This window comes from Stomoxys calcitrans, chromosome 5, assembly GCF_963082655.1.
Source record: "Stomoxys calcitrans chromosome 5, idStoCalc2.1, whole genome shotgun sequence".
In the NCBI taxonomy this organism is placed as follows: domain Eukaryota; kingdom Metazoa; phylum Arthropoda; class Insecta; order Diptera; family Muscidae; genus Stomoxys; species Stomoxys calcitrans.
The window spans coordinates 52,164,809-52,186,314 of record NC_081556.1 but is presented as its reverse complement, the minus strand read 5'-3'; the positions used below and the strand labels follow the sequence as shown (position 1 = coordinate 52,186,314).

Here is a 21,506-nt window from a genome sequence, read left to right as displayed (position 1 = left end):
TTTTTTTCTATTTAATAATAATAATTTAATAATTAATTTAATTAATTAATTAATTAATTTAATTAATAATAATTTAATAATTAATTTAATAATTTAATTTAACATGAATAAAAGAAAAATGTATTCCATACACCGAAAAAAAAATGTAGCAATATTCATCATTGTAGCAATATTCATCAGCCACCCTGTATATAAACCAATGTGCACTATTTACGACACGGATGTCGAAAACATACGTCAGCGTGTTAAATTTCAGTGAAATCGGAATATAAATGCGCCTTTTATGGGGCCAATCCTTTAAATCGAGAGATCGGTCTATATGGCAGCTATATCCAAATCTGGACCGATCTGTGCCATATTGCAGAAGTATATCGAGGGGCTTAACTTAACTCACCGTCCCAAATTTCGGCGACATCGGAAAATAAATGCGCCGTCTATGGGCCCAAAGCCTTAAATAGAGAGATCGGTCTATATGGCAGCTATATCCAAATCTGGACCCATCTGAGCCAAATTGAAGAAAGATATAGAGTGGCCTAACACAACTCACTGTCCCAAATTTCAGCAAAATCGGATGATAAATGTGGCTTTTATGGGCTTAAGACCCTAAATCGGCGGATCGGTCTGTATGGCAGCTATATTCAAATCTGGACCAAATTGAAGAAGGATATCGAAGATCCTAACGCAACTCACTGTCCCAAATCTCGGCAACATCGGACAATAAATACGTCTTTTATGGGCTCAAAATCTTAAATCGAGAGACCGGTCTATATGGCAGCTATATCCAAATCTGGACCCATCTGAGCCAAATGGAAAAAAGATATCGAGTGGCCTAAGTGGAGAGATCGGTCTATATGGCGTCTAGACCGATCTAGATCAAATTAAAGAAGGATGTCGAGTGGCCTATCACAACTCACCGGATAATAAATGTGGCTTTTATGGCCCCAAAACCCTAAATCTGTGGATCGTTCTATATGACAGCTATATCCAAATCTGGACCGATCTGGACCAAATTGAAGAAGGAAATCGAAGGGCCTAACATAACTCACTGTCCAAATTTCAGTAAAATCGGATAATAAATGTGGCTTTTATGGGCCTAAGAACCAAAATCAGCAGATCGGTCTATATGGGGGCTACATCAAAACATAGTCCGATTTAGCCCATCTTCAAACTTAACCTGCTTATGGGCAAAAACAAAAGAATCTGTGCAAAGTTTCAGCTCAAAATCTCTTTCTTAAAGACTGTAGCGTGATTTCAACAGACAGACGGACGGACATGACTAGATCGTCTTAGATTTTTACGCTGATCAAGAATATATATACTTTATAGGGTCGGAAATGGATATTTCGATGTGTTGCAAACGGAATGTCAAAATGAATATACCCCCATCCTTCGGTGGTGGGTATAAAAATAAAATAAGTTTCTGTCTGTAGCATTTTACCTCTCCGACCTACAATCTTCGAAAGGACAAAATTGGAGATATAAGCATATAACTTATGATCCATTAATTTAAACACTACAAAATGATCTAGAGGGAAACATAGGCTTTCACGAACAAGCTGTTGTTGGTCCGCACCTCTAATACAGGATTAGATACAACATAACAAAGTTGATCACTTTTGACCTCTCCAACCTTCTGGAGGCTACAACTTTTAAAATGTTTAACAGATTTACATGATTTTTTTTTCTGATAAAGAAGTTGTATTAAAAAATTTTATTCAATGCCTATCAGTACATATGTAAAACAAATAAAAAATCCTATGAATATCTTTAGCAGTTTAAAGATGACAGCGTTTTAAATACGCAAAGGCAAATTTGCGCTTGAACATTCCTTTAAGGAAAATTGGAAAATGGGCAAACTTCTTGCATATCAATGAGTGCTGTCCGATTGAAGTTTAAGCTCAATGATAAGGGGCCTCCTTTTTATAGCCGAGTCCGAACGCCAAGCCGCAGTGCGACACCTTTTAGGGGAGAAGATTTTACATGGTATAATACCTCACTAATGTCGCCAACATTAGGAGGAATAACCACCACAGAAATTTTTATCTAATATTTACGCCAGGATTTGAACCCAGTTGTTTAGCGCCATAATCGGACATGCTAACCATTGCACAAAATATTTAATAAATGAAATATTTCCAAAAAAGGAAAAGCGTGCCAGGCCGAATCTTGCATACCCTCCATCATGGGTCGCATTTGTCGAGTTCTTTTCGCGGTATTTCTTTTTATATGATGAAAGAAAAGAATTGCTATGATATTGGAGCTGTAATATCAAGTTATTTTACGATTCGGGCCATAATTGGACTGAATGTTGGAGACCGTGGTAGAAGTCGTCGTATAAAATTTAAGCCAATTCGAATAAAAATTGCTTTCTTTAGGGGCTCAAGAAGTAAAATAAGGTGATCAGTTTATGTGGGAGCTGTACCAAGCTATAGACGGATTCAGACCATAATTGACACGTACATTGAAGGTCAGCCAAATCGGATTATAATTGCGACCTCAAGAAGTCAAGATCCCAAATCGTTTTATATGACAGCTATATCAGGTAATGGACCAATTAAAACCATATTTGCCACAGTTGTTAGAAGTCATAACAAAACACTTCTTGCAAAGTTTCAGCCAAATCGGATAAGAAGACAAGATTCAAGATGGGTTTATATGGCAGCTATATCAGGTTATGTACCGATTTGAACCATACTTTGCATAGTTGCTGGATGTCATAACAAAACACATCGTTCAAAATTTCAGCCAAATCGAATAAAAGTTGCGCACTCTTGAGGCTGAAGAAGTTAAGACCCCAGTTCGGTTTCTATAACAGTTACATCAGGTTATGGACCGATTTGACCGTGCATCCGACAGACAGACGGACGGACATGGTTCGATCGACTTAAAATGACATGACGATCAAGAATAGATATACTTTATGGGGTCTCAGACGAATATTTCGAGGAGTTACAAACAGAATGACGAAATAAGTATACCTGTATCCTATGATGTAGGGTATAAAAAGAAGAATACTGGCTGATAATTTATAATTTTTATACCCTCAACCATAGTATAGGGGTATACTAATTTCCTCATTCCGTTTGAAACACCTAGAAATATGCGTCTTAAACCCAATAAAATATATATTCCTGATCGTCATGACATTTTAAGTCAATCGAGCCATGTCCGTTCGAATGTCGTTCGAAAGCACGCTAACTTCGAAGGAATAACGTCATGCGCTTGAAATTTTGCACAAATGCTTCTTTTTAGTGTAGGTCAGTTGGGATTGTAAATGGGCCAAATCGGTCCATGTTTTAATAAAGCTGCCATATAAACCGATCTTGGGTCTTGACTTCTTGAGCTTCTAGAGGGCGCAATTCTTGTCCGATTTGGCTGAAATTTTGCACATATCGTTCTGTTATGACTTTCAACAACTGTGTTAAGTATGGTCTAAATCGGTTTATAACCTGAGACTGCTCCCATATAAACCGATCTCTCGATTTGACTTTCTGAGCCTCTTGAGGGCGCAATTAGAGCTCGAATTGCCTGAAATTTCGGAGATGACATTTTTCTATGTCAATAACTTGATGTAAAACATGCAAATGTTACCCATGAACATTCCACAAGGGAACAGGGGCAAACTTCTCACATATCAATGAGTGCAGTCCGATTCTAGTTTAAGCTCTATGATAAGGTGCCTCCTTTTTATAGCCGAGTCCGAACGGCGTGCCGTAGTGCGACACCTTTTTTGGAGAGAAGTTTTATATGGCATACTACCTCACAAATGTTGCCAGCATTAGGAGGGAAAACCACCGCTGAAAACTTTTTTCTGATGGTCTCGCCAGGATTCCAACCATCGCGTTCAGCGTCGTAGGCGGACATGCTAACCTCTGCTCTATGGTGGTTCAATAACTTGATGTAGCTCATATATATATATATATATATATATATATATATATATATATATATATATATATATAAATATATATAAAAAATATATATATATATATATATATAAATATATATAAAAAAAAGTCATTCAAAGAACTTGACAAATACTATCCATGGTGGAGGGTATATTAGATTGGGCCCTGTCGAACTTAGCACGGTTTCACTTGTTTTGTTATTTACTTACAAATTTGCTAGTGTAGATATAGAGAAGTTAATGTAGTTCATATATTGCAATGCAATACTGCAATGGTTGGGTTTTTTAAATAAATGGAATGGAAATGGTGTCGTCTACCACAATTTTCTTTTTAGATATGTCATTAACCACTTTATATGCATGAACACGTTTGGCATTTAAATTTTATGGAAAAACATGAAATCCATTGTTTAAGGGTTGGCGCTCTATTTAAACTCCATAAAAAAAGCGTATTAGCTTAAAACATTTGAAATAAATAAATGCTTTATTTACGCTAATGGCTTAAAAGGAGAACCTTGAAACAATTACAGTCGGACCTCGATAATCCGAGATGCTCGTGACCGAAGGCATTACGGACAATCGATTTTCCCGGATAATGGAGTAATCATTTTTTACACATATTTTTAAAAACATTTGCCTTGGCCTGAAATGCCAGTGAAGCCAGGGCTCTTCAAGGAGTAAAAAAAAAACAAGTTATAGCCCGATTCGGACCATAAATGAATGCTGAACTTTTTAGAAGTCATTGTGTAATATTTCAGTTCATTCGGATAAGAATTGCGCCTTGTAGGGGCTGAAGAAGCAAAATCGGGATATAGGTTTATATGGGAGCTGTATCAAGCTATCGATTCAGACCATATAAGACACGTATGTTGAAGGTCATGAGAGAAGCTGTTGTAAAAAATTTCAGCTAAATCGGATGAGAATTGCGCCCTCTAGAGGATCAAGAAGTCAAGACCCAGATCGGTTTATATGGCAGCTATATCAGGTTCTATACCGATTTACGCCATACTTAGCACAGTTATTGGACGTCATAACAAAACACCTCATGCAAAATTTCAGCCAAATCGGTTGAGAATTGCGCTCACTATTGGCTCAAGAAGTCAAGATCCAAGATCGGTTTATATGACAGCTATACCAGATTATGAACGGATTTGAATCAAACTAAACACAGTTATTGGAAGTGCTACTAAAACACTACGTGCAAATTTTCAATAAAATCGGATAAGAATTGCGCCCTCTAGAGGCTCAAGAAGTCAAGACCCAAGATCGGTTTATATAGCAGCTATATCTAAACATGGACCGATTTAAACCATTCTAAGCGTAGTTGTTGGAAGTGATACCAAAACACTACGTGCAAAATTTTAATAAAATCAGATTAGAATTGCGCCCTCTAGAGGCTCAAGAAGTCAAGATCCAAGATCGCTTTCTATGACAGCTATACCAGATTATGAACCGATTTGAACCATACAATACACGTCGTGCAAAATTTCATTCCAATCAGTCAAGATCCAAGATCGGTTTATATGGCAGTTATATCAAAACATGGACCGATATGGCCCATTTACAATACCAACCGACCTACACTAATAATAAGTATTTGTGCAAATTTGAAGCTGCTGGCTTTACTTCTTTGGAAGTTATCGTGCTTTAGACAGACAGACGGACAGACTGACAGACGGACGGACAGACGGATGGACATGGCTAGATCGACATAAAATGTCGCGACGATCAAGAATATATATGCTTTATGGGGTCTCAGACGAATATGGGGTCTCAGAGTAGTTACAAACAGAATGACGAAATTGGTATACCCCCAATTCTATGGTGGAGGGTATAAAATCAACTAGCAAGAAATATGCCGCGTGAGAAGTGGTAGAGATATCTCTTTTAAATGGTTAGAGCTGAGGCGTTAACGAGATCGTGAGCAAAATTTCAAGGCCTTATGTTGTGCGGGCGCCTTTTGGCAGACACCTCAAGTTGGTCGCCTCGGTATTTCGAAAAATTGATCGGGCTGCCAAATCTTCATTTATGGTCTAATTTGCAAATTTGTTTTTTTAATGGAAAAATTCTAAGAAGAAATTAAATAGAGATATCTTAGCAATTCTGAATTGAATTTTGTAGATAGAAGTGTTTTAGAAAACCAATTCTGCCCGAATTTTTTTTTTCTTCAAAAATCCCCAAAATACCCCTTCCAAGCAAAGTTGGTTTCAAAATCGCCATTTTTTAGTAAATTTGTTGTGGCTAAAAATATTTTTAGGAGGAAAATTTTTTTTGCTAGGGTTTAGAAGACGATTGCACCCCGGTAGCTGGGTTGGTAGCGTGCTTGTATTACCAGTGCAGGGGTCGTGGGTCCGATTCCCGCTTGAAGCCTTGAGCTGTCGCTACTGTGGTCTCACAATGGACCTAAAATTGTCTAAGTGAGTCTGTAAAGGATCACTCTTATCTTACCTAACCTAACCTAGGTGACATATGGAGTAAAAAAACATGTGCCCAATTGGGGGATCTAGGGTTTGGAAATTTTTAACTCGAGGGGTTTTTCCATTTTTATACCCCACACCACCACTGTGGTACAGGGTATTATAGATTTGTGCATTTGTTTGCAACTCTAAGAAGCAGAAGAGCTCGATAAGTATATGGAATCACTTCCTGATTCGATTTAGCTATGTCCGTCTGTCTGTCCATGTATTCTTGTAATCAAGGTACAGGTCGCATTTGTTGTCCGATTTTCACAAAATTTTACATAAGTGTCTTTTTTGGTTTAAGGACGAACGCTATTGATTTTGAAAAAAAATCCGTCCAGATGTAGATATAGCTCCCATATATATCTTTCATCCGATGTGCCCTTTTAAAGCTGTAGAAGCCACAATTTTGGTGCAATCTCTACCGATTTTGGCATGAAATGTTTCGTGTGACGTCCCAAAATGTTTGCAAAATTTTATTGAAATCGGTCCAGATTTAGATATAGCTCCCATATATATCTTTCATCCGATTTGCCGAAAGCTGTAGGAGCCACAATTTTAGTACGATCTCTACTAAATTTTACATGAAATGGTTCCTGTGACGTCCCACTATGTGTGCAAAATTTCATCATAATCGGATCAGATTTATATATAGCTCTCATAAATATCTTTCATCCGATATGGTCTCTTAAGGCTGTAGCAGGCACAATTTTGGTCTGGTCTTTACAAAATTTGGCGTGGATCTTTTTATTCAACGTCCTCATATGTTCCATAAAAATCGGTCCAGATTTAGATATAGCTCACATATATATTTTTCATTCGATATGGCCTTCTAAGGCTGTAGAAGCCACAATTTTTTCCGATCTTTACAAAATTTGGCATGGGCCGTTTTCTTCAATGCTTTCATATTTAAGCAAAGTTTCATAAAAATCGGTCCAGATGTAGATATAGCTCCCATAAATATTTTTCATCCGATATGGTCCGATCTCTACAAAATTTTTCTTGAGATGGTTTGATTGACATCCCAATACGTGTGCAAAATTTCATCAAAATCGATTAAAACTCCCATATGTATCTTTTATGCGTTTCGACTTTTAAAGCTGTAGAAGCCACAATTTTCGTACCATCGTAAAAATCGTATATTTCAATAGGTATGCAAAATTAAAGTCTGACTAAATTTGGATCTAAGTGCTATCTATTAAAAGTATTACGTATACTCGGTGGTGTAGGGTGTTATATAGCGCAACTCCACCCGACTTTTGCCTTTCCTTACTGGTTTTAATTAAAAATTATCTATTTTGAAGAACATATAGGACCCGTTTTATTTACTTCAAATTTTATTTACAATGCATCTACAATATGTTCTCTTTACAAAAAAAGAAAATTGAAGCATTTTTTTTCAATAAAGACTAATCAATGAAAATACTTTTTTTGAACGAAAAATACCAAAAATACAATTTTTTCCAATTTTTTGACTTCCAAACTGTATAAATTTTAGCTGAATAAACAGATGTGGACACTTGTCGCGACAAAGTCGTTGTAATTTGTCACGAATCCAAATCATGCACAAAAATGAAAATCGAAGCACAAGGGTTTTGGCAAATCGCAAAATACGAAGCAGACCTCGGTCAAAATTGCTCAAAAAAACTAAAGTCAAATATCTCTGAGACCATTGGAGACATTTAAGACCACAAGCAAACTTTTTTGTATAGATTTTTGAGCACTATTTGTAAATAATATAAATGAAAATTTGGCAGCCCGCACAATGTTTCGAAATACCGAGGTGATCAATTTTAGGGCCTGCCAAAATACGTCCGGAAACTCTTTGAAATTTTGCACACGATCTCGTTGACACCTTAGCTCTAACCATTTCAAATTTCAAAGAGATATCTCTACCCGTTTTCTCACGGCATATTTTTTACAAGTGTTTTTTTTTATTTTCGCCCACTGTGCGCTGTACGACTCTCCTTATAAAAGCAAGCCCCTTATCATTGAGCTTAAACATATATCGGATTGCACTCATTGATATGAGAGAAGTATCCCCTGTTCCTTAATGGAATGTTCAATAGTAAATAAGTAGTAGTAGTAAGCTTTTTTAATGGCTTTATAAAAAGCGGGAGCTTTGTTAAAACTCATTAAAAATATTGGCCAAACACTTTTTCCAATAACTAACGCCTTGCACTTGACTGTACCAGCAGCATTAGCACATAATAATACAGTTAGCCTCTCCTTTGTCCATCTATTACTCCTTCAACACGGCATAACAAACTGCTGTGTTGCAAACACTTCAAAAAAAGTTTCATCTCCATTATAAATTTGTCTTATTTGTCCAAAGTGGCATGGGGCGGATTAATATCTGCAACAACTTTTCAACCTAGTTTTTACCTTGAAATAAATTTATTAAATTTTTCACAAACTTTTTGACAACTACAAGTTCAGCTGAGGATTTTTCTCCTTCAGCCGTATGCTTGTGAATTTCATTTCGATTTTTAAACTTTTGCAACCAGCCGTTAGAATATTCATATTTCGAACTTATCTTCAACTTTGACTCGAATACTTTAGCTTTCTTTAAATAAGTCCACTTTTAGTTCTTTTTAATACCCAAAAACCCTTCCCTTCTTCGATTGATCTTCATTTTGTTTTTCAACTAAAAGATGATTTTTCAGCTATTATCTTTTTTTGGCAATACTGGTTTAAACAGCTCACGCAAGTTTTGTTTCATAGTCAAACATCTTCAGTTTGGTCTATAATTCGTCTATAATTCGTCTTAAAAACTAACAACGCTTGCAAAATATTGAATTTATCAAAATGCGCACCCTGTTAAGAAAGTTCACCGCGCGCCTCTTCGATTCAGCGACGAAGCTCATTCATGGGTACGTAAATAATCACAATTTTCGATTTTGGAGTGAAGATCACCCAGAAGCATTGTAAGAGCTACCAATGCATCTAGAAAAAGTCACAGTTTGGTGAGGTTTATGGGCTGGTGGCATCATTGGACTATACTTCTTCAAAGATGATGCCTATCGTAGCTTAGGCTAGGTTTAAGTGGCAGTCTGCCATCAGACTCACTTAGCTTTTTTGTCCATTTAATACCACAGGAACAGAAGAAGGAAAATGCCTTCTATTGTAGTTCCTACCGTTGAACCATCCTGACCGCTTTAAAAAGTCCAATAACTTGCGAATGTTCACATCCGCTAAATCAGAAAGGTTCTCAAAGAAATGAGAACCTTAGGTGGAACTCCTTCCGACTGCTAGTGCAGGACACACACACAAAAGGTGTTATAAAGTCTCTTCAATGTCCTCACAGCTTCTGCAAAAGTCGTTGCTGGCAACATTCAGTATGTCAGCATGTTTTCCGATTAGACAGTAACCTGTCATGACGGACACAATGATTTATACGTTTGTTCTAGCCAATGACAGCAAAGCAGTAAACCTCTTCAAGTCTAGATTAGGCCACATAGTTTTGGAATGCTCACAATCCCCTCTTTGTGACCATATATCATTCGTTGCCCTTCGGACATTGTCCTGATAACTTAGATTACATGTCACCAGAGGCATATCCACAGATTCCAGTATCCCTGGAATTTGTAGGGTAGTTCCTAGTCTCGCAAGCTCGTCCGCTTTACAATTCGCTGGGATATCTCTGTTCAACTATCTCATTGAGAAATCTGCGACAGTCGAGGGCGGTTTTTGTGTTCAGAAATACGTTCTCCAGGGATTTAATGGCCGCCTGGCTGTCTGAGAATATATTTATGCCAATCGTTGTTATGACATTATATGTTAGCCATTCCCCCATTTCTTTAATTTCAATGATCTCCGCTTGATACACACTGCACTGGTCGGGTAACCTTTTCGATATGACCAGTTCTAGATCTTTAGAATACACCCCAAGGCCAACCTGTTCGTTTAGTTTGGAACCATCCGCATAGAAGTCTATGTAACTTTTGTTACCAGGGATATCGTTATTCCAATCGGTTCTATCAGGAATAGTGGCACAGAACTTTTTTTTATCAAAAAGCGGCTCAGGTAGAGTGTAACCCACACTGCCTGGAACATCGGATATTGTATCAAGGATAACACAGTGTCCATAGCTGCCACATGACCAATGAGAAAGCTCCCTTAACCTCACGGCAGTGGTCGCTGCAATTTGTCAAGCCACAATGTCAAGAGGCATAAGATGTAGCCTTTAATTCAGTGCATCAGATGGTGTCGTCCTCAGTGCGGATGTGATGCTCAAACAAGCCATCCTTTGAATCCGCCTAAGTATTGAGCAGCAGGTGAACTTTTGAAGCGCCGTCCACCAGACCACAAAACCATATAGAATCATATATCTGAGAAATGCAGTATATACCCAATGCATGACACGCGGTCTAAACCCCTAACTTTTGCCAATGGCTGTCTTGCAGGCGTATAGGGCAAAAGTGGCCTTTCTTGCCCTTTCTAAAATGTTGGATTTGAAGTTAAATTTCCTATCCAGCAAAACACCCAGGTATTTTGCGCTTTCTGTAAATGAAATATTCTCTCCACCCAAGGAGACAGGTTCCACTGTAGGCAACTTGCATCTCCTGCTGAAAAGAACTACTTCTGCACGGATTTATACCCAGACCACTTTCGGTAGCCCACTTTGCTGTTGCACGTAGAGCTTCTTGAGGTATATCTCTTAGAGTGCTGGGAAACTTTCCCCTAACCGCAATTGCCACATCATCATCATACGCGACCACTTTTACACCTTTTTCTTCCAGAGAAATAATATAGTGTTAATGGCTATATTCCAAAGTAGAGGAGAGGATTCATCTGCTGACTCATGTTTTTGGATCTACAGATCCCAAACCTGCCGTAATGCATGTTTTAGTAAATAAGTTATTAATAACTAACTTACTACCGTGAGTTATCTTACGGTAGAGTTAACGCCTATAAACTCCAACTCCTTCATGATTGACGTCGGATTTACAATATTGAAAGCACCTTCAATGTCAAGAAATGCTACCATTGTATATTTCGTGACAGCGTGAGAACCCTCTATGTAGCCGACTAGGTCGTGAAGGGCAGTTTCAGTGGATTTGCCTTTACTATATGCATGCTGCTGCCGCGACAAGCGATCTCCAGGGATCTTTGCCCTAAGATACGTCTCTATCAATCTCTCAAGAGTCTTCCACATAAAGGATGACGGACTAATTGGACGACAATCTTTCGCCTTCTTGTGGTAGGGTTTTCTTGCTTTCGGACGAAAATCTTTCGCCTTCTTGTGGTAGGGGTTTCCTGCTTTCGGAATGAAAATAACCTTCGTGTCCCTCCATTCCACAGGTATATATGACATTCTGATACAAGCGAAGATTATCTCCCTAAGCCAGGGAACCAGTCTATCAGACATAGCTTATAATTCAACCGGTGATACATCATCAGGGCTTGGCGACTTAAAGGAGTCGAAACTTCTTATCGCCCAAACGATTTTCGGCTCAGACACGATTTCCCTAATGGCTTCCAACGAATGCATACCAGTGACGACCTCTTCTGGTACCCCGTTGTCCGTTGGAGAATTTCCCAGGAAATGTGTATTAACGAGTAGTTCTAGTGTTTCCTCACTAGACATTGTCCATACATTCTCTGACCTCTGAATATACCCGACCATAAAAGGTCTTGTGGACAGAATCTTCCTTAGTCCAGAGGCCTCAGATGTATCCTTCACGGAGCTGCAGAATTCTACCTAGGATTTGTTCTGTTCTGACATAAAGTTAATTTTCATTCCAAAAGCACGAAAACATTACCACACTAAAGCGAAAGATATTCGTCCAACTAGTCTGTCATCCTTTATGCTGAAGACTTTAGAGAGGTTGGTAGAAACCTATTTTAGGGTTAAGATTGCTGGAGATCGCCTGTCTCGGCAACATCATGCATATTGTAAGGGAAAGTCCACTGAAACAGCCCTTCACGATCCCAGTCGTCTACATGGAGGGTTCTCTTACTACCAAAAGTGTTGTATACGTAAATTCGTTTAAGACCGAAATTCTTATTTTCAGCAAGAGTTACAAGTTGCTCACAGTGGCACCTGTCTCCTTTGGAGGAAAGAATGTTCCATTTACTGAAAGCGCAAAATTACCTGGGTGTTTTGAATTCAACTTCAAATCAAACAATTTGGATAAGGACAGAAAGGCAAATCTTCCTTGTTGAGGGTTTTAAACCACGTGTTATTCATTGGGCTTATAGTGTATTTGTTAGACCTACAATATTATATGGTATTGTGGTCTGGTGGTCGCCACATCAAAAGTCCACCAATTGTTTAATACTCAGCCGGATCCAAAGGATGGCTTGTTTTTGCATCACAAACGCACTGAAGACGACACCATCTGATGCTAGACTTTAATGCTACACCTAATGCCTCACGACAAATTCTGCGACCATTGCTGTGAATCTAAGGGAGCATTCTCTTAGGTCATGGGGTGGCTACGGACACTGTGTTATCTTTGATACAATGCCCGATGTTCCAGGCAGAGTGGATTCCTGGATTGCCTGAGCTGCTTTTTGATAAAAATTACTGTAGCACTTTTCTTGATAGAACCGATTCCAACTACAATATCCCTGGTAATAAAAGTTATATAGAATATCGAAGGGTTATCTTACTACTGAATTGTGTATAAAGCGGAGATCTTAGCAATGGCTTAGATATAATGGCATAATATCTTCTCAGACAGTCGTTTAATCGCTAGGGAATATATTTCTGAATTCAAAAACTGCACTTGACTGTCGTAGATTTCTCAACGAGATGACTGAACAGTTCAAAATTCACCTGTTCTGGGTGCCGGGCCACGGAGATATCCCAGAATTGTAAAGCGGGCAAACTTGCGAGACTATGCACTATCTTACACATTCCAGGGAAACTGGAATCTGTGGGTATGCCTCTAGCGACATCTAAGCTAAGTTTTCAGGACCAGGGGGCTGTGAGCATTCCAGAGCTATGTGGCGTAATTTAGACTAGAAGAGGTCTACCGCTTTGCTGTCACTGGCTAGAACAGACGTCTCAGTCATTGTGTCCGTTATGACAGGTCACTGTCTAATCGGAAAACATTCTTACAGACTGAAGGTTGCCAGCGACGACATTTGCAGAAGCTGTAAGGACATCGAAGAAGAAGAGACTATATAACACCTTCGGTGTGTGTGTTCCGCACTGGCAGTCAAGAGGAGTTCCACATTAGGTTCTCATTTCTTTGAGAACCTGTCTGATTTAGCGGATGTGAACATTCGAAAATTTTTGGGGTTTTTAAAGCGATCTGGATGGTTCCTGTTCCTATGGTATCATTATGGACGAAAACGTATAACTGAGTCTGTTGTAAAACCACCACTTAAACCTTAAACATAGAATGCTCATTTGTTCGAAATTGGGTTATATAGTTCTTTAAAGGAATTTGAGTTGTATATGCAAATTATTTTTATGTTGAGTTCGTGGGCATAAATAAAAAAATTATTCACTTTTTGATTATCTCAATTTTTTAATTATTTATTTTAATTTAAGCACATTTGAATCATCACTAACATTCTGATCTCCATCTTCTACAGGATCATCATTTGAGCTGACATAAGAAGGATTTTCAATTCCTGTGCGTTGTTTATACATTTTCGAAATTTACTTAATTTAACATTCAAGCTTTTAACACCAATAACGTTGCCCGGAAAACTGATTTCTCAAATGAATCTGCTTGAGTTACGATATAATTTAGAATGAATGTTGCATATTTGTATAGACAAATGAGTGATGATAAGAGGTGTAAAATTTTACGACAACTTGAGATAACAGGCAGCACTCGGTCTATTCTCTCAGTTATAGCTAGGGAAGTACATAAACTATGAAGTGACATCTTAAATAATGGTTAACCGAGTGTAGACTTTTTTATACCCTCCACCATAGGATGGGGGTGTACTAATTTCGTCATTCTGTAACACCTCGAAATATGCGTCTGAGACCCCATAAAGTATAAATATTCTTGATCGTCATGCCATTTTAATTCGATCTAGCCATGTCCGTCCGTCTGTTTGTCGAAAGAACGCTAACTTTCGAAGGAGTAAAGCTAGCAGCTTGAAATTTTGCACAAATACTTCTTATTAGTGTAGGTCAGTTGGGATTGTAAATGGGCTATATCGGTCCATGTTTTGGTATGGCTGCCATATAAACCGATCTTGGATCTTGACTTCTTGAGCCACTAGAGGGCACAATTCTTATCCGATTTGGCTGAAATTTTGCATGAGGTATTGTATTATGACTTCCAACAACTGTGCTGAGTATGGTTGAAATTGGTCCATAACCTGATATAGCTGTCATATAAAACTATCCGGGGTCTTGACTTCTTGCGCGTTTAGAGGGCGAAATTCCTATGCGATTTTTCTGAAATTTTGCACAACGTGTTTCGATATGATTTCCAACAAATGTACTAATTATGCTTTAAAACGGTCAATAACTTGATATAGCTGCCATATAAACCGATCTTGAATCTTGACTTCTTGAGGCACTAGAGGGCGCAATTCTTATCCGATTTGGCTGAAATTTTGCATGAGGTGTTTTGTTTTGACTTTTAATAGCTGAGTTAAATATGGTTCAAATCGATCCCTAACCTGATATAGCTGCCATATAAACCGATCTGGGATCTTGATTAATTGAGCCTCCAGATGGCGTAATTATTATCCGATTTAGCTGAAATTTTGTACAACGGCTTCTCCCATAATCTTCAACATACTTGTCAAATATGGTCCGAATCGGTCCATAGCCTGATACAGCTCTCATATAAACCGATCTCTCCATTTTACTTCTTGAACCCCTAAAAGGCGCAATTCTTAGTGGAATTGGCTGAAATTTTACACAACACTTCTAATATTGTCTCCAGCATTCAATTCAATTATGGTCCGAATCGGACTATAACTTGATATAGCTCCAACATTAAATCAGTAATTTTCTTTTATCCTTTGTTTGCCTAAAAGAAAATATCGGGAAAAGAACTCGACAAATGCGATCTATGGTGGAGGGTATATAAGATTCGGCCCGTCCGAACGTAGCACGCTTTTACTTTTTTATCTTTAGTTTGTAATTCAATTATTTTCTTTGGAATCTCTTAAATTCTAACGTAATTTTTAGTTTATTAGTCAAGTAAAGTGACTCATTTATATGAGGTCTGAAAAAAATTCCTAAAGTACTTTACTTTGTACTTTTATTATAGGTTCAGAATTTTTATGTTATTCCCTACACGCGAAAAAATACTATTTAATTGAAAACAAAACTGCAACAACACCTGAAATGGTTCGGCGAGTGAATTCAACGCCGAATTCAACGAAATCCTCTGTGCAGTGCCTATGAAATGGCTAAAGATTTGAAAATATCCCATCAAAAGATGCAGCATACATTGAAAAATGAGCTCGAGGCCTTACAAGTTCCAGAAGGTACAAGTATGACTTAAATCAGCAAAGGGTTTGTTCCACTTGCACCAATGTAGTGAATTTCTGAACATAGTTTCTTTGACGTAAACTTCCAAAATAATTGTGTTTACTTCACCGAGCGCACCTACTTCAATTTGATTAAACGAACGGTCAAACGAAGTAGTTTTCCTTTTCAAGTGATGGTATGAGCAACATAGACCGCCGATTAACACCCCCAAGCACCTTCGCCATTGAGCCCAGCGACAAAGTAAATGCGATGTCGGTAAAACATTTTCATAGCTGCTTTAGAGCCGTGGACCGGCAGACAATTCGGTCGTAGACCATGGACGTACAGACAAGACTAAATCTATAATCTAAATCTGAATCAAGAAAGGCTTAACAAATATGTTCCGCACTACATTTCGTCCACACAAAGTTGCTGTGCATTAAGCCAGATGCCAATCTGATGGACCTTCTATTATGACCAATTTAGAGAGCAAGGCATGAACCAATATGACGGCTGCTATTTAAGTTTCTGGCCTGGGCAACACTAAGTGTTGCTAGGTGCAATCTGACTTTTCATACCCACCACCGAAGGTTGAGCGTATATTCATTTTGTCATTCCGTTTGCAATACAACGAAATATCCATTTCCGACCCTATAAAGTATATATATTCTTGATCAGCGTAAAAATCTAAGACGATCTAGCCATGTCCTTCTGTCTGTCTGTTGAAATCACGCTACAGTCTGTAAAAGTGGAGATATTGAGCTGAAACTTAGCACAGATTCTTTTTTTGTTCATAAGCAGGTTAAGTTCGAAGATGGGCCAAATCGAACTATATCTTGATATAGCACTCACTGAGATCGATCCGCCGATTTAGGGTCTTAAGCCCACAAAAGTCACATTTATTATCTGATTTTGCCAAAATTTGAGACCATAAGTTATGTTAGACCCTTGGACACCCTTCTTCAATTTAGCCCAGATCGGTCTAGATTTGGATATAGCTGACATATAGATCAATCTCTCTATTTAAGGTCTTTGGCCCATAAAAGGCGCATTTATTGTCAGATTTTGAAGATGGGCTATATCGGACTATATCTTGATATAGCCCTCACAGAGACCGATCAGCCGAATTAGGGTCTTAAGCCCATAAAAGTCACATTTATTATCCGATTTTGCCGAAATTTGAGACCATGAGTTATGTTAGACCCTTGGACATCCTTCTTCAATTTGGCACAGATCGGTCTAGATTTGGATATAGCTGCCATATAGACCGACCCTCCGATTTAGGGTCTTAGGCCCATAAAAACCACATTTGTTATCCGATTTTGCTGAAATTTGGGACAGTGAGTTTTGTTAGGCCCTTCAACATTCAAGGTCATCCAGTGGAAAAAAATTGTTGGTATGTGGACAAGAAATCCACGCTGCAATAAAACAAACGCTCATACATTTGAAAAAGTGACACAGCCAGTAGGACAAAATGTCAGGATTGGTTAATGTGTTGTACGCATTTCATAGAGGTTATTTCGAGAGAGAGGTTACACCTACAGATTTCAGATTGATGATGACCCCAATCCTAACCAAGGGGTTCTTAATTTTTCCATTGTATAAAATTTTCGATCATTAAGCTCAAAGAGAAATTAATACATCTTTAGAAAAATTATCTTCTCCCTAACGGGCAAAAAAATTAGAAACAAGTAAAAGTGTGCTAAGTTCGGCCGGACCGAATCTTGGGAACCCACCACCATGGATTCTGCTAAAAATGTATACAAAATAAATTAAGTTGTAGGGCATAATTTTATTCTACATACCAAACTGCTGTCAAACGAGCAAAATTTAAAGCTTCTAAGAACCGAACAAGAGAGACCGGTTTATCTGGGAACTATATCAGATTATAGACTGATTTTGGCCGTACTTGGCACAGTTTTTGGAAGTCATAACAAAACACTATATGCAAAATTTCAGCCAAACCGAACAAATATTGCGATTTGTAAAGGCTCAAATCGGGAGATCGGTTATATTGGGACTATATTAGGTTATAGACCGATTTGGACAGTACTTAACACAGTTGTTGGAAATCATAACAGAACACTGCACGCAAAATCGGGCGAAAATTGCTGTTAACAAGGGTTTAAGGAGTTAAATCGTGAGATCGTTTTATGTATAATGGGTACCAAAAGCGGCCCCCAAAGAACCCATGTTACGATCAGGAGTTCCAAAAAGCTACTGAAGCTGAGAATGCGGCATATAGGTCAACTTTTCAGCCAGTAGCAATTCGCCTGGCGAAGGAGAGATATCGGGAGAATAGAAGAGAGGAGAAACGTCTCTTCCGCAAGTAAAAGAAGAAGAAAATGGAAAGAAGTGAGTGTGAGTGAATAGAGATGTTCAGGAGCTCGAATGATGTTCGAATGAAGTCCGAAAACGCTATCAAAGAAAAATAAACATCAAACCAATGGTTTTGGTATAGGCACATCCTCCTTTAGATACAAAGAAGAAAATCTGGTAAATGATGCATATAGTGTGCTGAGAATATGGAAATAACACTTTTCAGACATGCTGGTATCCGATGACGGTGGTCATGAGTATACCGCAGAACCAATCCCTGATGATGGTTAGATTATGTACAACTTAGGCAGAACAAGGTCCACGTAGCAATAACCCGGCTGAAAAACAATGAGGCAGAAGCAGCCGATGGGTTGCCGGCTGAAATGTTTGAGACCGGAGGCTACATGCTGATATGGCGTACGCATCAGCTCGTCTGCGCAATTTGGCTGGAATAACTCATACCCGATAATTGGAACCTTAGCATACTATGTCACATACACAAGAAAGGGGATAAGACGGTATGTGCCAACTACAGAGGAATAAGTCTCCTCCCCATCGCATACAAGATACTATCGAGCGTGTGTGTAAGATTAAAGTCAAAAGCCAGCGAAATAATAGGGCCCTATCAGTGTGGCTTTAGACCTGGTAAATCCACCGTAGACCGGATATTTACACTGCGAAAAATCGTGGAAATGACCCGAGACGGACAAATTTACACCTACCAACTTTCGTTAACTACAAAGCCGTCATTGAGAGCCCTATACGTTCAAAGGTATTTTAAGTCTGAGATTGGTATTCCTGAAGAACTGATACGACTTTGCAGGATGACGCTTGCTTATACACTCTCCTTAGTTAAAATAGGAAAGAATCTAACCAAACCATTCAATACAAAACGAGGTTTCAGACAGGGAAACAGCCTACCGTGTAATCTTTTGAATATCCTGGTGGAGAAGATTAAACGAGATGAAGGTGGTAATAGGCATGGCACACTAGTGACAAAAGAACCTATGCTACTCGTTTATGCCGACAACATCGATATTATGGGTCGCTCACCGGATGAACCAATTTCAGCCTTTAGAATTTATGGACCAGTATCGAAAGAGAATCAACGAAAATGGGTTTGGCAGTAAATGAAGATAAGACCAAGTGGATGGTATCAACTCCCACAAAGCCCTATACAACCGAGCAGATAAAGAAAATAGGGAAATTGGGAACTACAACTTTGAGGTAGACATCAACCTCGGCATCACCGTAACGCAATTAAATGACACTAGTTATACCCTCCACCATAGGATGGGGGTTTACTAATTTCGTCATTCTGTTTGTAACTCCTCGAAATATGCGTCTAAGACCAAACAAAGCTTTTATATTCTTGATCGTCATGACATTGTAAGTCGATCAAGCCATGCCCGTCCGTCTGTCAGTCGAAAGCACGCTAACTTTTGAAGGAGTAAAGCTATGCGCTTGAAATTTTGCACAAATACTTCTTATTAGTGTAGGTCGGTTGGGATTGTAAATGGGCCAAATCGGTCCATTTTTTGATATAGCTGTCATATAAACCGGTCTTAGATCTTGACTTCCTGAGCCACTAGAAGGAATTCTTATCCAATTTGGCTGAAATTTTGCAAGACGTGTTTTCTTATGACTTCCAACAACTATGCTAGGAATAGTTAAAATTGGTCCATAACCCTATATAGCTGCCATATAAACCGAGGTACTATGCCATGTAAAACTTCTCTCCAAAAATGTGTCGCACTGCAGCACGCCGTTCGGACTCGGCTATAAAAAGGAGGTCCCATATCATTGAGCTTAAAACTTAAATCGGACTGCACTCATTGATATGTGAGAAGTTTGCCCCTGTTCCTTAGTGGAATGCTCATGGGCAAAATTTTCATTTGCATTTGCAATTTGCAAAGCTATGCGCTTGAAATTTTGCACAAATACTTTTCATTAGTGTAGGTCGGTTGGGATTGTAAATGGGCCAAATCGGTCCATGTTTTGATATAGCTGCCATATAAACCGATTAAGGGTCTTGACTTCATGAGCCTCTAGAGGGCGCAATTCTAGTCCGATTTCACTGAAATTTTGCAAGTGGTGTTTTGTTGTTACATCCAACAAGTTTGGTTTAAATCGGTGAAAAACCTGATATAGCTGACATATAAACCGATCTTGGGTCTTGACTCCTTCAGCTTTTGAAGGGCGATTGGCTGTAATTTTGCGCGTGGTGTTTTGGTATCACTTCCAACTTTTGTGCGAAGTATGGTCCAAACCGGTTCATAACCTCGTACAGGTGCCATATAAACCTATCTTGGATCTTAACTTTTTCAGCCGCTAGAGGGCGCAATTCTCATCTGATTTAGCGGAAATTTTACATGAGATGTTTTGTTATCTTATCCAACAACTGTGCGTAGTATGGCACAAATCGATACATAACCTAATATAGCTGCCATATAAACCGATCTGGGATTTTGACTTCTTGAGTCTCTTGAAGAAGCTATCCTCATCCGATTTGACAGAAATTTTGTACAACGGCTTCTCCCATGTCCTTCAACATACGTGTCCAATAGGGTCTGAATCGATCTATAGCTTTATACAGCTCCCATATAAACCGATCTATAGCTTTATACAGCTCCCGATATTGCTTCTTGACCCCCTACTAGTCGCAATTCTTATACGAATGGACTGAAATATTACAAAATGACTTCTACAATGTTCAGCATTCATTTCATTTATGGTCTGAATCGGACTGTAACTTGATATAGCATAACAGTTCTTATTCATTATTTTTTGTTTGCCTAAAAAGAGATACCGCGTAAAGAATTCGACAAATGCGATCCTGGTGGAGGGTATATAAGCCCGGCCGAACTTAGCACGCTCTAACTTGTTTTGAAATAAATCGAAGATGAAATATATGGTAATATATGGACCTGTTTGCATTGATGGAGGGTATCGGTTTCGTATAAGCCACGGTACGTATAGCTGTTGTCAGAATGAATGAAAAGCCCTAGTGAAGAAATCTCTTGAAGACGATCACGGTGGTACACGCAAACCGTGACAACCAAAAGCCAGATGGAAAGACCTAGTGGTGAAAGACATCTCGAAACTGGGTTTCAGATATTGGTATTCTATGTTCGGCAAATGGGACAATGTGACATGTTCTGTCATATAAAATTAAAGTTAATTAAAGTGTTCGTTATTGTATTTTACAATAAGATATCATCTTTATTTTAAAGTTTGGGTTCTTTGGCTCCTGTTCATTGCAAAAATCCTACAAAAAAGGGAAATCTCAAAGATTAGGCCAACTTTTTTCTGTGTACATTTGGGGGACATTCCCGCGTATTTGTTAATTGATAAAAAAGAACAATTAAAGAAGTTGTATTGACTTTGGGGAAATATTTGCCAAGCAATTTTATTGTTT

The 21,506-nt window shown here is 38.5% G+C and overlaps 1 protein-coding gene across 1 annotated transcript in view; it reads right to left on the bottom strand.

Annotated features, from left to right (window-relative positions):
- The window catches only part of LOC106087484 (sodium-dependent nutrient amino acid transporter 1), a 29,454-nt gene extending 15,292 nt beyond the window's left edge, over nt 1–14,162 (bottom strand). The window contains exon 1 of the mRNA XM_013252537.2: nt 13,895–14,162. Within this exon, the coding sequence (XP_013107991.2) occupies nt 13,895–13,975 (81 nt within the window). The 5' untranslated portion in view covers nt 13,976–14,162. The remainder of the gene's footprint in view (nt 1–13,894) is intronic.
- Between the last annotated feature and the right edge of the window lie 7,344 nt (nt 14,163–21,506).